This window comes from Maylandia zebra, linkage group LG4 (assembly GCF_041146795.1).
Source record: "Maylandia zebra isolate NMK-2024a linkage group LG4, Mzebra_GT3a, whole genome shotgun sequence".
Classification (NCBI taxonomy): domain Eukaryota; kingdom Metazoa; phylum Chordata; class Actinopteri; order Cichliformes; family Cichlidae; genus Maylandia; species Maylandia zebra.
Window position 1 is genome coordinate 29398547 of NC_135170.1, and position 16370 is coordinate 29414916.

The following is a 16370-nucleotide window of genomic DNA, read 5'->3' on the forward strand; positions in this document are numbered from 1 at the left end:
TGCCTACACTCTCTTGTTCACCTCTCTCATCCCTTAACTCAAAGTAAGTATTAAGAAGAGCTGGTTGCCATAATAATGGTTTACAGTGGGTTGACTCATATGACATTGTGTTGATAAAGGATGAAAGCTTGGACGTCCCAAATGCAGTTGTACGTTTTCTGACTGACCGTAATTAAACTGACTTGATATTGGAGATTCTGGGACCATCAGCTGAGAAGGCCCAAGCTGGCCCAGAAACTTTCAGCTGGATTGTTACTGAAAATCACTGAAGAATTTTCAACACTGTCTATCACCCCTGCTTTTAATCTAAAAACAGACTTTTAAAAAAATCAACTGCAATTTTTATTTGATGTTTGACACTTTGCTTTTAGAAAAATATTTTTGTATATTTTTTTTTTTAGCAATTTGTAATTTTAACTTTTTTCACATAACAGAAATGTGGTGTTACTGTTCTTTCTAAAACCTTAAATGAAGCTGCTTTTGGGCACTCCCTTCAGGAGTCACCACAGTGGATCAGCTGCCTCTATCTTACCCTATTCCCTGGCATCTTCCTCTGTCACGCCAACCCTCTGCACGTCCTCCTTCACTGCATTTTTGAACCTCCTCTGTGGCATTTCCATTTTCCTTGTACCTGGCAGCCTCGTGTTCAACATCATTTGTCAAATGTATTCACTATCCTCCTCCTCCATATGTCCAGAGGATCTCAACGTTGCCTCTCTAACAGGTCTCTGCTTTATAACTTGGCATCTGGGTCTCCAAGCCGTACATGATGGCAGGCATCACTACACTCTCGCTGCTGCCCTCCTGTCACAAATCACCGTCAACCTCAATCTCCAGCCACTCCACCCTGCACTCTTCTTCAATTCTCTTGTGCATGTTCAAAAAGTATTTTCTTTGTTGGTCTAATCGTCCGCTGACGGTGTGGCATAACAGTTTATGATTTGTCCTGTTGTCCAAAATAATTACCTATTTATTTTCAGCTATGCCAGAAATAAAACTACACAAACACAGAGGTGGGCAGTGCATTTGCCTGAGACACCGGGGCTGTTGTGCAAGGCCAGACCAATTGAGTTTAGCTCATTGACAACACACAAAGGTTTTTTGTTATAAAATATTTTATTGTACATTGGTACACAGCCACAAACAATACTGTACAACTAGTGTTTTTTGTAATCATTTTTATATTAAGATGAAGGACCAAAGGTAAATCTAAATTGCTAAATCAACAGCAAATCACATGACTTTTGTAACAGCTGGACTATTGTGGAAGTTGGGCCCTGCCCAGATTCTTGGTAAATGACATGTGCCTTCCTTACAGATCTTTTTTCTTCCATCAGCATTTTAAAAGCGCTTCTGGCCACAACATACTGACCATGTTTTTGACACATCACAGTTATAAAAACACTGGTGTAAAAGTTATTAATGATGGCTGAATCTCATATAGCTGCTTTGGGTTCAGAGTTTTGGTAAACAGATGTTTTGTATGGAAAATACAATTTTTCCAACTACAGGGCGAGTTGTCTGAAGTGAAAAGGCCCAGTAGATGAGAAATGAGTCCTGAAAAATTCAGAGCTGTTCCACAACACACTAAAACAACAGCGTTACCTCAGCCATTGCACGCCTGTACTTAATCACCAGTGAAACACGTAGATGTCCTCTTTATAGCTCATCTCTTGCTTGTTTGGACACGTCATCCTCTGTAACCGTCAGTTCATCTTCTACGATCTTGCCATCTTTATTACGGTCTTGATTATCAAACATGTCCTTAATAATGCTGTCGGCATCAATCCCCGGCCGAAGACGACCTTTGCCTCCTTGAACCTGGAGCCTGATGAAGACTGAAAACTGGAGAATATTGGAGGAGTGTCTAAGTTATAAAACATTTTTACTGTGTGCAGCAATGTTCCTTTATTTAAAAAAAAAAAAATTAGAAGGAAAAAAAGTCATTTTAGCTTCTCTTTTTACCTCCTCAAGGGGGACCTGTTTGTCTCCATCAAGGTCCATAGCAGGAAAGAGGGGATCAGGGCCATCCCCGACCCACACAAACATGTAGCCTTCAGGTACACCCTTCTGAAGCTCCACCAACTCCAACTCAAAGAAGAGCACTGCACTCCTTGGAACTCCTCCGGCTGGAGATGCCATTAAAGAAGAGGAAAATTACATGAAAAAGAACAAAAAATAAATAAATACTGTATCTGAGTTTCTTGATGACTGACCTTCATTTTCACCATGGCCAAAGTGGGGAGGGATGACCACTTCTCTCCTCTCGCCTACACACATGCCTCTTAAACCTTCCTCCAGACCCAGGATCACATTATTTGCTCCCAGAGTAGTGATAGAAAGTGAATCATACTGGTCCCTGCAAAGTGATTCATAACTATTTTTAACAGAGAACATTTAGGAAAGAAAAAAAAAAACCTGGAGCCATGCAAGCATACATGCTTTTGTCATAAAGACAAAGATGGTATGAATTCGAGGCCCACGGAAATCTGTCAGACAAAGAGCCAGCAATGATTACATGCATGAGGTGGAGGGTGCAGTGTAGCAGAGTGAACAGCAGAGGGCGCTCACGAGGTGTACAGCAGGGTGCCGTCCATCAAGGAGCAATTGTAGCGGTACTGAATCAAATCGTCAGCTTCACTTCTCATGTTACACTCCTGAGGCTTATGGGTAACTTTGATATTGACTGGATCTTTTGGGTTGTGGAAATCAATGACGTGAATGTCAAAGACGAGCACAGCAGATCCAGGAATGAAGTCTCCTACAAGATAAAATGAAAAAACAAAACAAGAAACATGACATTTATACACATAGAAGTACAGACGCATGCGTTAAAAATACTTTGATAAAAGTTGAAGTACTGATTCAACTTCTTTACTCAAGTAAATTGAAATAGTACAGGACCTGAAATGTATTCAAACTAAACAAGTAAAAAGTAACTCTTTTGAGGATGTTTCTATGAGCTATTGTTGTGCAAAACTAACTGAACCTCGTGCTATAGTAATATAATAAAACAATTAATAAATGAGAATACAAACTTTATTTCAGTCTGAACTGTAATTCTAAAAATTGTACTCAGCTTGAATCAGTTATGCAGAACACGAGCATTTAAGAAGAAAAGCACTATTTTTTTTGTTGCATACATTGTAGACGATGACTTTGCCTCCACAGCTTAACAGGGAAATGAGCACAGTCAGGATTAACATGGGATTCAGCAGATGTGGGAATGCTAAGATTGATTGTAGTGGTTCAACGTGGGGAAAAGAATTACAATAATTTCTATTTTGGGCTCCAGCAGATTTTCTTTGTGTACAGACTGTGATCAGCTGACTTCTACTGCTGCTGCTCTTTGTTTGATTTACACAACTGAATTCAACAAGCTGTAACCCAACATTTCACAAGCTAACTTCGCTGATTTCCATCCCTTACACTGACAGTATACTTTTTACACTGTCTTTATACTAGATGGTATTCAGTTGCCCTTTTTCTGTAGAGCTAGCTAGATGCTGAAGTACCATGACTACAGAACATCTACACTCGTTCCGGTGATGTGCCAAAAACACTGGCCTACTTTAACCTGACTGTGATGCTATAGATTATTAATAAATTACATGGTTTTACCTCATCTTGTTGTATGCGATACCCCCTGGTGACTGATATACCATTAGATACACTATTGCCTTACATATGTAACTTTTTAGGCTCAAATCACTTTGATGTTTGAATGCACACAGGGACATGGAATAACTCCACTCAAATTCCTTAAACCTAAAGTAACGAGTCTACTTTGAAAATGTAAGGAGCAGAAAGTACACATATTTGTGTGAAAATGTTGGGAGTAAAAGTAAAAAGTTTTCTGAAAAATAATTAAAGTACAGATACCTAAAAATTCTAGTTAAGTACACTAAGTATTTGTATATCACTACTTCCCACCTCTGATGCGCTCACTCAGACAACACTTTAAAACCTCCTATTTGCAGACATCAAACTCACCGACTCCTTTTTCACCATACGCTAAGTGAGGAGGAATTACGACCCTCCTTTTCTCTCCTATGCACAGCCCCTGCAGGGCTTTGTCCATCCCTTGGATCACGTATCCCATACCGATGTAAGTGTTGTAGGTGCTATTTCGCTGATAGCTGTCAAAGGAGAGTGAGAGAGAGCTTGAAAGAAGCTTATTTGGATGATAGCTTATTTACTTTCTAAAAATGAAAAAACAAACAAACAAACAAAAAAACTCTCAAGTGTACCTCGAGTCAAAGAGTGTGCCATCCTGAAATGTGCCATTGTAGTGGTAGCGGATGTAATCTCCAGTCACTGTTGTGCGCGTGCAGCCTTTAGGCACTTCCTTTGCCTCCACGATTACATCATCCTTGGGGTTAAAGACATCAACTATCAGCACCTCGAATACCAGCGTGGCCTGAGGAGGGATCATGGTTCCTGTTGGGAGGAAAGAAGCATGTTCATGAAAGAAAGTTATTAAAAAAAAAATTAAAACTCATTGAACAAGTGACCACCTAAATCCTTTTTTATCTACTCCGATTCAACTGAGGTTTGTTAAATGATTATTAAGACAACTCTAAAACATCCTCACTCACAATTTTTGAAAATAAATATAAAATAAGACAGTGCAATTTAGACAGTACAAGACAGTAAAAGAGATTGAATAACTATCCTGCAGCTAGCTTAGCCTCTGTTACTGCACTCAGCGCTTAGGAAATCCAAACCCACAAGCATTTACACTCCACATCGAAAATGAGAGGACACATATCTGTGGCCAACACTGGTTACCAGCAAGACAGCCAATTGAATTTGAAAGTATCCATATTGAAGCTTTGCCCAGCGCAAACACCAAATAAGACAGCAAGGAAGGCCATCCAGTAAAAGTCAAAGTAATGGATTTTACTGTAACAAAATTTTGTCCCTACACACATCCTGGTCTCCATTTTTTAAAGTACGCCCAAAGTTTTAGGATCAACTTTCAATCTTTCTGATGCTTTATTTTCCTTGTACTAGAGCAGGAATGTCAAACTGATTTCACATCGTGGGTCACATATAGAAAATATTGATCTTAAGTGGGCCAGACTACTGATACTCGCCTTTCAGTCACTGAAAATAAGTTTAACTAAACATTTATTTCCCGTGACATCTTAATATAAGAAGTGCAATCTCAACAGCACATCTCAGTTTTTCTGTCAGCACTACTCGTTGGGCTTTAAATTGTAAGAAATAAATGTGCAAAATGAGTTGCTTAGTTGCATTGTTCACATTTTCTAACAAAAGCATGTTTTTTTTTTTTAGAAAATGTGAACAATGAACCCATTGTAAAAAAACAAAACAAAACAAACAACCCAGAAATTTAGTAGATGGTGAAAAAACAGTTACTTTTCCTGTAAGTTCATTGTTTATCTATTACATAATTACTGGTGTAGTATGAATAGCCATAGGGGAAGTCTCTAACAGGAGGAAAAGCTGTACAGCTTGTGAATATACTAGTAAACAATCATCAATCAATCAGTCATCATAAAGACACTCATAAATGTCCTCTGACAATTTCTCTGAACGTTAGCACACCAAATCCTACACGCAAAATCAGAAATATATATAAAAATACTGATATTTGAATGTGATATGCAGATAAACATGCAGAAAACATATGAAGTTTTAAACTTAACCCTTTAAAAGAAACGAAACAGGTCACTATGATTATTAATAAGAGGTTACATTTTGAGGTTGTCAACAGGTGAATTAAAAGAAATGCCACACTAGCCAAAGACATCTTAATAGTAGTTATTACCGTAGCCATTCTCTCCGTATGCCAGGAAGGGTGGGACGATAATGAGGCGTCTTTCCCCAATACACATGCCCAGAAGACCCTCGTCCATGCCTTTAATGAGGTCACCCTGGCCCAGGTAGGTGTCATAGGTGGCATTCCTCGAGTAACTAAATAAAGAGTTGACAGTTCAAAGTTCCTGATAATCAAAGAAACAAACAAAGAGATGCTTTTCAGCTTCTAATGAAACTTTTGCCCTCTCACCTGGAGTCAAAGAGTTCACCAGAGAGCAGAGTGCCGTTGTAGTGGTAACGGACAAAATCTGATGCTGCAGTTGTTCGCCTGCAGCTCGCAGGTTTGTCGAGAGTGCGGATCTCAACCTTGTCCTTTTCGTTCCAGATATCCAGCAGAAGGACATCGTAAACCAGCACAGCATCAGGAGGGATTATACCACCTGAACAGAGATAGAGATCAGAGTGTCACAAGTCAGCCCACATAATGCCACCAGTAAAGTGCCGTCACTGCTGTGCTCCTCTGCACCTGTTCCTATGCTTCCATAGGCCAGATGTGGAGGGACTGTGACCCTCCTGCGCTCGTTGACACACATGCCCAGCAGACCCCGGTCCATCCCTGCGATGAGTCTGCCCAGGCCGACCTGGCTGATGAAAGCTTTGCCTCGATCATAGCTGCAGAGGCGGTGATGGAGATGAGAGTGAAAAACAGCGTGAACAAAATAAAAATGGGTTGTGATTTTTTTAATTAATTAATTTTATTTTATTTTTCAAGGGAATGGAATGCAAGGGAGGTATGCCATCTACTAACTGCCCGAAACTAACCCGTGTAGATACTAAATCACGGCAAATAATTGCTGTGATTTTCTCAGCTTCACCTCTGCTGAAGCTGAGATGCTACTGACACGTTTGCAGTCATCACTGCTGCAGTAAACATATGTGAAGAAAAATCCATTAAAAGAACAAATAAAATGCGTGTTAGCTTTCTTTACTTCTGTGCTTACTGTAATAACTTTTTTACTGTGTAAGCATTGCCCTTACTGCACAGTGAACCATTTTTAATCACACAGTAACCATAATTTCATTGAAAGCTAACGTTACAAGCAGTTCGTGGGAACTGTAGTCCTTTTCTATACTAACAATTAGCGCTAGTTAGCTCATTCTGAAGCTAAACTAACTGACATTTCGCTGTAACTTCACCTGGAGTCAAACTTTTTCCCGTCTTCAAAGAAGGTACCGTTGAAATGATAACGAACAAAATCTTCTATTTCCACTTCTCGAGGACAAACTTTCGGAATGTCATAACGATCCACGACAACGTCGAGTAACGGACCGGGGCTACAGTTCACAGTCAATAAGTGCGACAGAAGTAAAAGCTGAAAACATGCCAATAAATCCATTTGAAAAGCTGCTCAGTAGAGTGAGAGCCCGTCTGCCCGCCGGTGATGTGGTTCAAGATGTGGAACCGATACAGCAGCAAAAAGTTGACGCTGGTCTGGCCGTGAAGCTCGTTTAAATGACATAGATGACTTCCGGTAAGGGATTTCAAAATAATAGTCCTCCAAACAGAGAAAAAAAAAGACACTTTAATATTCAATATAAAAGTTGATAATGCTTATTTCAACTTTTTTCCCCCTGTAAGTCTAACTTACTTTGTGTGACATAAATAATAATAATTATGATAATAATAATATTATTGTACATAAACTATACAGATTTGAAATATTTAGCATGTAAAGTACAAATATACTTGATTTTATCTGAATGCAGCCTTCCTATATACTTCTTACACTCATGTCTGGTTATCATCTTCGGGTATCAATAGGGAAGTATGGATAAATAACCACATCTGCTTTGAGAGATAAGTGTTAGCCAGGAAAAGGGACACTTCCGCTTAAAGTGGGACCCTAGGTCACCCTATTTGTCATTAACATTACAGATGTATAATGTGAACGGTAGAACATTATGAAAGTGTGTGAAAACTGAAAAAATAAGATTGTTTGCCAAGTGTAGAAACTTCCAGATATGCGGTCTGGCTGTTAAGTGGCACCGTGTGTTCCAACCCTGAATGCAGCACAGCGCACGATCTGAGACACATACATAATTTATTTCTCATTAATAATACTTTATATTTTTTAATGTGGATGGAAAACTAAACACACTTCCGGCCTTATCCCATCTCCTTCAGGCTTGCTTGTCGTATCTTTCTGGTCCTGTACTCCAGAGAGGAGCAGGAGGGGGAGTGGCCCCGGGGCCCCCACCCCCTTTCTAATGGAATCTTGCAAACGTGTAATGCCTGTCCCAAAAGGCCCGGCTCTATGATTTCAGCTCACAAATGAAACGAGCCTGAATTTGTAATCCCGTATCATCTGGTGGCACATTTCAGGGAGGCAGGCTCATGCAAGGAGTCTTCTACGGTTTAAATAGTTATTGCATCCTAATAACCATCTCATCCAGACACCCCGAAGGGCTTCTAATGGTAACTGCAAAGATTTTGAAATATTGCAGACACGGAGTTCAAATATGCCCACAAGTCATGTGTCAACTATGCGCATGGATTTTTAACCTCACTAGTCTCAGCTTGTCCATTTGCTCGAAATGTCAGCAGAAATCAAGAATCTTCAACTCATAAGACACTTCGTATGAACATTGATAAATATTCATGTAAATTAAAAAAAAAAACGATTAAAGTAATATTACATCTGGTTTGTTTGCATCTTCTGCGTTTTATGTGGAAAACATTGACCCTTTTCTTCCCAACTCATTCTGTGACGTCTGTGTCAAGCCCCCCAGAATTAACAAGAAATATACCGGAAGTACTGAGCTCTATTTTCAAGGTAATTGCCAAGATTGCATTTTACCGACTGCCAAGCTGCATTTAAAACCTTATATTTTTTAAAACCGTTATATTTTGGAATTTTAAATAAACGAAAAATACTCCAACTTGTAGCGAACCGGATGTTTCTTAATGATATTTATAACAATTAATATTAATTTCACAACCACACTTTTAAACTAAGAAAAGCAGGTTAATCCAGACATTCTAAAAATGCAGCCTTCCAGTAGCTTTTACGCACAAAAACATTAATTGTCATGTTGTTTAAATTGTTTAATTTTTTTAAAAATGAGACTAACTATAAAAATAATATGCACACACGTACTGTGTTCTATATTATTTATCTTAAACGAATATGTATGACCGATGCCATCTTTTAGAAGTAAATACTGTACAGAATGAGCAGAAGACAAGAGATCAATATTTATTTATTTATTTTGATGAACGCTCATTAAAGCTTTTATTCTGAAAATCTTGACTAGATGTTCGCGTTTTCGTCCCGTGTTTTTTACAGGTATCACAGACATGAACGATCCCTGTTAAAGTAAAGAAGGAGGTCTCCTGAGCCATTCAAAGCACTGACAGACGGCTGAGGGAGCCTGTGAAGGTAAAGATGCTCACGAGAAGCTTGTTCCTGGCCTTCTTCTTCGTTATTTTTGCGCCGGTGGACGCTCAGTATGAGAAGTACAGCTTTAAAAGTTTCCCTCAGAAGGACATCATGCCGCTGGAATCCGCGTACAACTACGCGATGGAGCAATACGGAGCGCAAAACTGGGCAGAAACTATCAAGTTCCTGGAGCTGAGCCTGCGGCTCCACCGGCTCCTCCGGGACAGCGAGGCTTTCTGCTGCAGCAACTGCAGCTCCGTCAGCCGGGACAACGACACCCTGTTCGAGGATACCAGCCTCCGCGTCATGCGCCACATCCTGCTGAGAGCTGCTTGCCTTAAAAAGTGCAAGGCAGATTTTCCAGTGTTTAAGCTCACATATCCACGGAGAGATTTATTGGAAACTTTCGAGAAAAGGATACCTTATCGTTACATACAGTATGCATACTTCCAGGTGAGACTAAGTGTGGAAGTGAGTTCACTGGGACTCTGGGAGTGTAATGCAAAGTTGGTGCAGTACTTAAGCACGGCATATCACAAGAATATCTTACGCGTAACGGGAGCATTCATTCAACAAAAGCGTCTGCAGTTGGCTTCTCTAGACAGGCTGGCTCGTTTTACTTACCGAGAGGAAATTTCTAGTGGGTTAGCTGTGGAGTGTAATTTCGCCACTACTTTGCTGTGCGCCCTCCTGCTGGCCAAGCAGCAGTTGAGCATGTGCCACGTCTCTTCCAGTGTTCCCCTAAAAACAATCCCCCTATTCTTCTGTCAGAGTGATGGGGGGGTGGGGGTACTTAGTCGGCAAGATCTTTCGCGTAAAAAGTATGCTTGGTCATTAAATTGCCTCCACACTAACAACATCCATGCTGTGGGGGAAATTAATTGAACGTACATCATCAGAAACCCTTTAACTCTGAATCCTAAAAGCAGAATATCTGCTGTGCCCCCCTCTTTCACTCAGAGATTATTCTGCATATTTATTTATTGTTGATTAACCCTCCCCCAAAATGATACCTTTTATTATACTTCAAACTAACAGGGTATACCGACCCACTTCCACGAACATCTGTCCAGATCTTTTACCTGACTCTGGTGTGTGATATCTGATATTATCACTTAGTTTCCAACCACTGCATCTATCAGCTGTTTACTGACTTCTCAAGAAATGATGTGCTCTGACATGTCCTCTTTTAAAAACGTTTACCTTAAAAGTAAAAAAAAAAGTATCTTCCTGTAACTCCAGTGCCATGTGTTACATTCTCCCTCAGCTTAACAACCTGGAGAAGGCAGTGGCTGCAACTCACACTTTCCTGAAGAAGAACCCAGATGATGTCCTCTTAACAAAGAACATGAACTACTACAAGACACTGTTTGACGTGGAGGAATATCTCATTGATCACGAGGAGCAGCCATATGAAGTTTGTACCCTAAGCACTGTCGTATTGCACCAATGAGAGGTCTGATGTTTGAGTTCTATGGTTTTTTTTTTGTTTTTTTTTTTAAAATGAATCTCTTTACTACACAGAGTGTTTTCTTGAAAAGTGTGACGCTCTACAACAACGGAGACTTCAGCAACAGTGCTAGAAACATGGAGCAGGCCATCACACAGTACTTTGAAGTATACAACCTCTGTTTAGCTGGCTGTGACAGCTCATATGAGATTGTGGAGTTCAAAGATTTCTATCCCAGCATGGCGGGTAAGAGGAGAGTCATTCAGGAGCAGTCTAAATTCAGATTATTTGAGGCAAAATAACATTTTCTCCTTCTTGCTTCCATCAGATCTCTATATAAATGCTCTGAAATGTAAATTTAAATGCGAGGAGAACCTGACACCCAGCGTTGGAGGCTTCTTTGTGGAGAAGTTTGTAGCTACTATGTATCACTACCTCCAGTTTTCTTATTATAAATGTAAGAACTATTACCAAGACTTTGGCTTTGTTTTGCAGAGATCTGTGTAATATAATGGGTTTTTTAAAACATGTATTACTTTGTTTCCAGTAAATGATGTAAAGAACGCTGCTCCGTGTGCAGCAAGTTACATGCTGTTCGACCCCAAAGACCAGGTGATGCAACAAAATGTGGCGTATTATCGCTTCTACCGGGAGCAGTGGGGCCTCAACGATAATGATTTTGAACCTCGGCCTGTGAGTAAAACAAAAACTGTACCAGTCTTCATTCATCGGCTCTTCCAGGACTTGAGCGGTTTAGCTGCAGCTCATGCAGACTGGATTGTTTGGAAGCAGCAGGCGGTGCATATTGCAAAGCAGGAAAATGGTAGCATGAAGCGGTCACGGCGTGAACATTAACACAATTTCAGGGTGGTAATTAGAAACTTGTATAGTTGTGTACGGCAGATATGTTTTCCTGTCTTTTCTGCAGGGTGTAAAATTGGCAGCAGCTGCAGTGCAGTTTATGGGCTAGACCCATCTGAAGCTGGTCTAGCCTGTAAAGTTCTTTGCATCCTGGTTTTAAATACATGTAGTGCTGCTGTAAACACATGAAGGCTTCTAAACTTAGAGGAAAAAAGCCAGTAAACAAAAAACCAGCTAGCCAAATTTGTCATTCAGCTCTGTGTTGTAAAACTGTTTGTTTGTTCCCACTGGTTGCTTGAGCTTACACAAAAGCTGATGTCCCTTTAACTTTTCCAGGAGGCACTGAGGTACTTTAACCAGACGACCAAACAGAAAGAAATGCTGGAGTTTGCTCTGAGCTACCTGCAAACAGACGATGAGGTATGTTTCTACACTTGGCTCAAAGGCTGATGTTGACTAATGGCGCACTGTTTTTAGACAGCATGAGGGCTTGAGCTTAAGCGTCAACGGAAATTACATTAATTCCTTTAAAGAAAGAAAAAAAAATTATCTGAAGGACTAATCTTTATACAATATGGCATTTAATTAGCAGCATTAAACAAACCGAACTGTGGCACCAATTTAGCAGAGGACAAGCTATAACAAAATCTTTTGCCAATGAGTTTATGTTACTTATTGCTGGTTTCAAACCTTATCTAATACAAAATGATGATCATTTTGATAGATAGACTGCAGTCTGAAATATTATAAGAGAGAGACATGGTGCAAAAATAATTCTCACTGAAAATGCCGAACAAGGACCAAGTCAATCAACAGCTCCAACAGGAAATGTCTCAATCAAGCACACACACAGTGGAGGTTCACAATAGTTTCAGCACATTCCTCTACATTAGAATTGTAAAGACTTGGATGAATATACGCTACCAAATGTTGTTCATACATAGTAATATAGCTTATAGAGGGGGAAAGCCTTTAAAACCTATTTTAGGCAAAGACTGGGAAAAGATTTATTTATTTCCTCAGTAACTTCAGTTTGCCGGTCAGATCCAACACTCTCTCATGACTTTTGGTTTCAAGAAGCCAAGATGGCTAGAAGCCCAAACATCAGTGCGACGCTTCAAAACCACACTTTACAAACCAATGGGTGACGTCACAGTGGCTATGCCAATCTTTTTATATGCTGCTACAGTGGCAATGCACTTAATTTACAAGTTAGGGATAGTCCAGTTTGAGACTCTAAATATGTATTGTTTTAAATGTCCATTAGGAAAACACTGAACGCTTACAGTCTGACTTCTATACCAATTTGACATTTTCTTACAAAAACAGTAACTATAAATGTTCATCTAAACTACAAAGAAATCCTTTGTTATAATCCAGCTACTGGTATACAGCTACGATGATCATATCTGACTAAGCTTGCAGAGATAATTATCTCTGAGATGTTTTTTTTTTCTTTTAACAACAAAAACAAAATTCCACCGGTCCCCTTTGTGCTGGAACAGTGGCTGAGGTATCAGACGCAGATGCCTGAAAACCTCAGCAGATAAAATCCAAACTCTCTGCAGGACTACAGAGGATAAAAATAAGTCTTTGACTTGGAGGATCCAGCTGGGGTTTACTGTTATTGTTTTTCAAAATGCAAACTTCATATCTTCTTTAGGAGTGTAGACCTTTACTTTGGGGGAATTAACCAACAAACTAAATGTAGAGAACACAAAGGAAAATAAATCAGAGGATGAAAGGGAGAAACAGGGGTGAAGGCTGCGGAAGAAGGGGTGGAGGGGGTTGTCTTCCGGCAGCAGTGTGTGGTATGTGGCTTGGAGGTGTTGGCCACTGAGACTGTGCCACATCCATTTAACTCAGGCCGGCTCCTCCCAGCTTCACACTGCCTGGACCTGAGAAGGGGAAAGGAGGACTGTGAAAGTTCAGGCTGAATTACAGGGTGCAAAAGTTGACAGATTTACAGACATAAGAAGAAGAATGTGTCAGTGAATCTCTGAATAGTACTGTAAGTAAGGCTACGTCCACACTAGCCCAGATAGATTTGAAAATGGCCTTTTCATCTGAAAACACTCCGCGTCCACACTAGTGTTTTCAGTCGTTTTCACAGAGTTGTGCATCCACATTGAAAGGGCCGAAAACGCTTAAGTTCCATTACTGCACATGCGTGAAACACAAGAAGATTCAGCCTGCCTCATTTCTGTCTGCCGTTTATTTACTTTCCAGCTCATTGAAACGTTGCAGCAAAATGTCGAGGAAAAGCACCAAGTTTTTTGCAAAAGCGAGTGAGAATTAAAGAATTTGAAGAAAAGCTATCTGAAGCATGTACAAACTGATATTAATCTTTAATAGGGCTGTCAAAATTGAGAGCAAACAAAACAACTCCGCTACCTTAGTTTAATTGGTCACATGACTGTATCACATGACTAAAATGCGTCATCGTTTTCGAAAGTCTCCGTTTTCGCTGTCCGCACTGTGACGCTAAAGCACCGTCTTCAAATGTATTCGTTTTCGAGAGCGTTTTCCTTCGGGGAAAGTGTGGACGGGAGGCCAAAACGGAGAGAAAACAATGCGTTTTCAAACGCAACAGTGTGAATGTAGCCTCATTAAAGAGTTTTCTGTTAATTTGTTTTGTTTTTCTCTTTTACATTTTAGGAAGTTGTAAGTCCAGAAGAAATGACCACCTCTCGCTCAAACCATCCTGACACTGAGTTTGAGGGTATGGGGGATTATGAGGAGTCCCTCCTGGCTGATTGGTGGCAGGAACCCAAAACTAAGTGGGACACTGGAGAAGTCATAGACTGACATCTGTCTTTATCTTCGAGCAGAACATTTTCACATCCAACTCTGTCCCACCTCCCATGAAAACATGCCCAAAAAATGATGAACCATCTACAGACAAACATCTAGATTCCTATCAGTATTATGCAAAAAAACCAAAAACACAGAGCCCCCCTGGTGATTGATTGTGGGGATTTCTTTTTTTCTGTTTTTTTGACAAGATTAAAATTCACAGCCTTGTTAGTGCATGCACAGCCATGAGTAAATGACGTTTGTGAGGTGAGAACAAATCTTAAATATGCACGGTAACAAAATAGAAAGCTACTTTTGTTATCAGGGAAAAATCATGAATATATTTGGATTTTTTCACTTTGTTATGTGAGCTTTTTCTCTCCCCCTAATCTCCCAGAGTGAGAAGCACCCTGTGTGTTTAGGGCCCTCTTACTGCAGGATATCAAATTTCATCCAAGTTACATTAACTCAACCCATGCTTCTTGTCATGGTTTATCTTACCGGGGGGCTCTGTTTTAATTTTAACTTAGTTGGTTATTAAATGGACACAATTACCCATCATGATGATCAGTATGAAAGACTAATCAATCATTGGTCTCAATGCTGATATTTGCCAATGACTTTTCTACAGTTTTTATTTACTGTTATTTAATGAAAGCTGTGAGGTGTGATATAACAATGCTGACATGGGGCTTTTATGTTGTTATTTGTCATCCACCAATAAGATATTGGTAATAAGATGCTTTTAATTAAAATAATTTAATGTGTTCTTTTTGATTGGAATCATACATTTTTTAAAAATAACTACTTTAATAAGCTCAAATATACTTGCATTGTAAAAACTATTTTGATTACATTACTACTCTAATCAATTTATTGTGGAACCAAGTTTGATTAATATGGTGAAGATGTTTGATAAATTAAATTTAAGGTTTAAAAATAATGTTTTTATATTGCAAATGTATTTGACGCTTGATTTAAAAAAAAAAAAAAAAAAAAGACAATGTAGAGGTCGACCTGGTCTCTTGAAAAAATGTAAGCATCCAGTTTATATTATAACATGGGATTTACCCTATAAAAAGGCAGTTAATCTTATTTAGCAAGGACCCAAACCACAAAAGCAAATGAAAAAAAATCTCATTGAAGATCTGTGGCGACTCTGGGGACAACAGCGGAGCATGAAAGCAAGATGTGTGGGGCATTTTTAGATGTACAACAGGAAGGCAAGTGTTTGGGATGTAGTTGCGCTCATGAACCTGAGATAAATAATCACCATATAGCACAAAGCTCTTGCTGCATGGTTCACCCACTTTGCCCTCCATGTAGAGTAACGTGCAAAAGTCTCGAGCCACCCCTCATTTATTCAGTTTGTGTTAGTAAAATGGGAAAGAGGAGCAATTTATTTAAACATGCAAAGGCAAAGAAATGGAGTGTAAAAACATATTTTCTATACGATCATGGTTTTCTTCAGCACATCCTGAACTTTCTTATAATTTATTTAAGTAGTGTTCAGAAATAGTTCTCAAAGGACATTCAAAGCTCTTCTTTGGAGCTTTGAAACCGTTAAGCACCAGGCATGAGGAGCCTGGTGCATATCTGGTAGTTTCCTACTCTGTGTTTTTTCTATTTAGGTAGGCTTTTACTACATTGGCAGTGTGTTTGGGATCTCTGTTAAACAATTAAGCTCTTTCCAGATGGTATTAAATGATGGATCAAAGTCTGATGGCATTTTTCTTCCATTGTAATTCCATCAGTTTTGACAAGATCCCCAACACCACTGGCTGAAATGCAGCAATAAACCTTGACAAAGCCTCCACCGTGTTTTACAGATGACTCTATCTCTCTTGACCTCCTCTGTGCACATTGGTAATAATTTGAGGGAAAAACTTCAAATTTGAATTCATCACTCAGACCTGTTGTTACTGATTTTCAGTCCAGTTCTTGTGTAACCTGGCATACCTCAGTCTTTTCTGCCAGTTTCCCTTCCTTTATTTTGGCTTCTTGACAGTCACTGTTCCACTGAGATCATTTCTGAT

The 16370-nt window shown here is 39.6% G+C and overlaps 2 protein-coding genes across 2 annotated transcripts; one reads left to right on the forward strand and one right to left on the reverse strand.

Annotated features, from left to right (window-relative positions):
* Positions 1–1097: 1097 nt before the first annotated feature.
* Positions 1098–7343, reverse strand: LOC101486214 (FKBP prolyl isomerase 10). Its single transcript, XM_004552310.3, has 10 exons — positions 6985–7343; positions 6314–6459; positions 6038–6227; positions 5798–5943; positions 4251–4440; positions 3994–4139; positions 2572–2761; positions 2217–2359; positions 1966–2129; positions 1098–1845 (listed from the first exon to the last, which is right to left on the reverse strand). The coding sequence occupies exons 1-10, from the start codon at positions 7182–7184 to the stop codon at positions 1660–1662; spliced, it is 1701 nt and encodes a 566-aa protein (XP_004552367.1). The 5' UTR covers positions 7185–7343; the 3' UTR covers positions 1098–1659.
* Positions 7344–9114: 1771 nt separating this feature from the next.
* Positions 9115–15101, forward strand: p3h4 (prolyl 3-hydroxylase family member 4 (inactive)). The gene is made up of 7 exons (XM_004552308.3): positions 9115–9680; positions 10495–10644; positions 10752–10923; positions 11006–11134; positions 11225–11370; positions 11875–11958; positions 14197–15101. Exons 1-7 carry the CDS (start codon positions 9234–9236, stop codon positions 14344–14346), a joined length of 1278 nt encoding a protein of 425 aa, XP_004552365.1. The 5' UTR covers positions 9115–9233; the 3' UTR covers positions 14347–15101.
* Positions 15102–16370: the final 1269 nt, after the last annotated feature.

Bases quoted from the DNA above. Each gene is read 5' to 3' on its own strand.
- LOC101486214 (XM_004552310.3), bottom strand. From the start codon at position 7,184: ATGGATTTATTGGCATGTTTTCAGCTTTTACTTCTGTCGCACTTATTG. The intron at 2,360-2,571 runs GTGAGCGCCCTC...ATCACTTTGCAG, and splicing joins GGCACCCTGCTGTACACCTC to GGACCAGTATGATTCACTTT. The intron at 1,846-1,965 runs GTAAAAAGAGAA...AATATTCTCCAG, and splicing joins AACAGGTCCCCCTTGAGGAG to TTTTCAGTCTTCATCAGGCT.
- p3h4 (XM_004552308.3), top strand. From the start codon at position 9,234: ATGCTCACGAGAAGCTTGTTCCTGGCCTTCTTCTTCGTTATTTTTGCG. The intron at 11,135-11,224 runs GTAAGAACTATT...CTTTGTTTCCAG, and splicing joins CCAGTTTTCTTATTATAAAT to TAAATGATGTAAAGAACGCT. The intron at 11,959-14,196 runs GTATGTTTCTAC...TTTACATTTTAG, and splicing joins ACCTGCAAACAGACGATGAG to GAAGTTGTAAGTCCAGAAGA.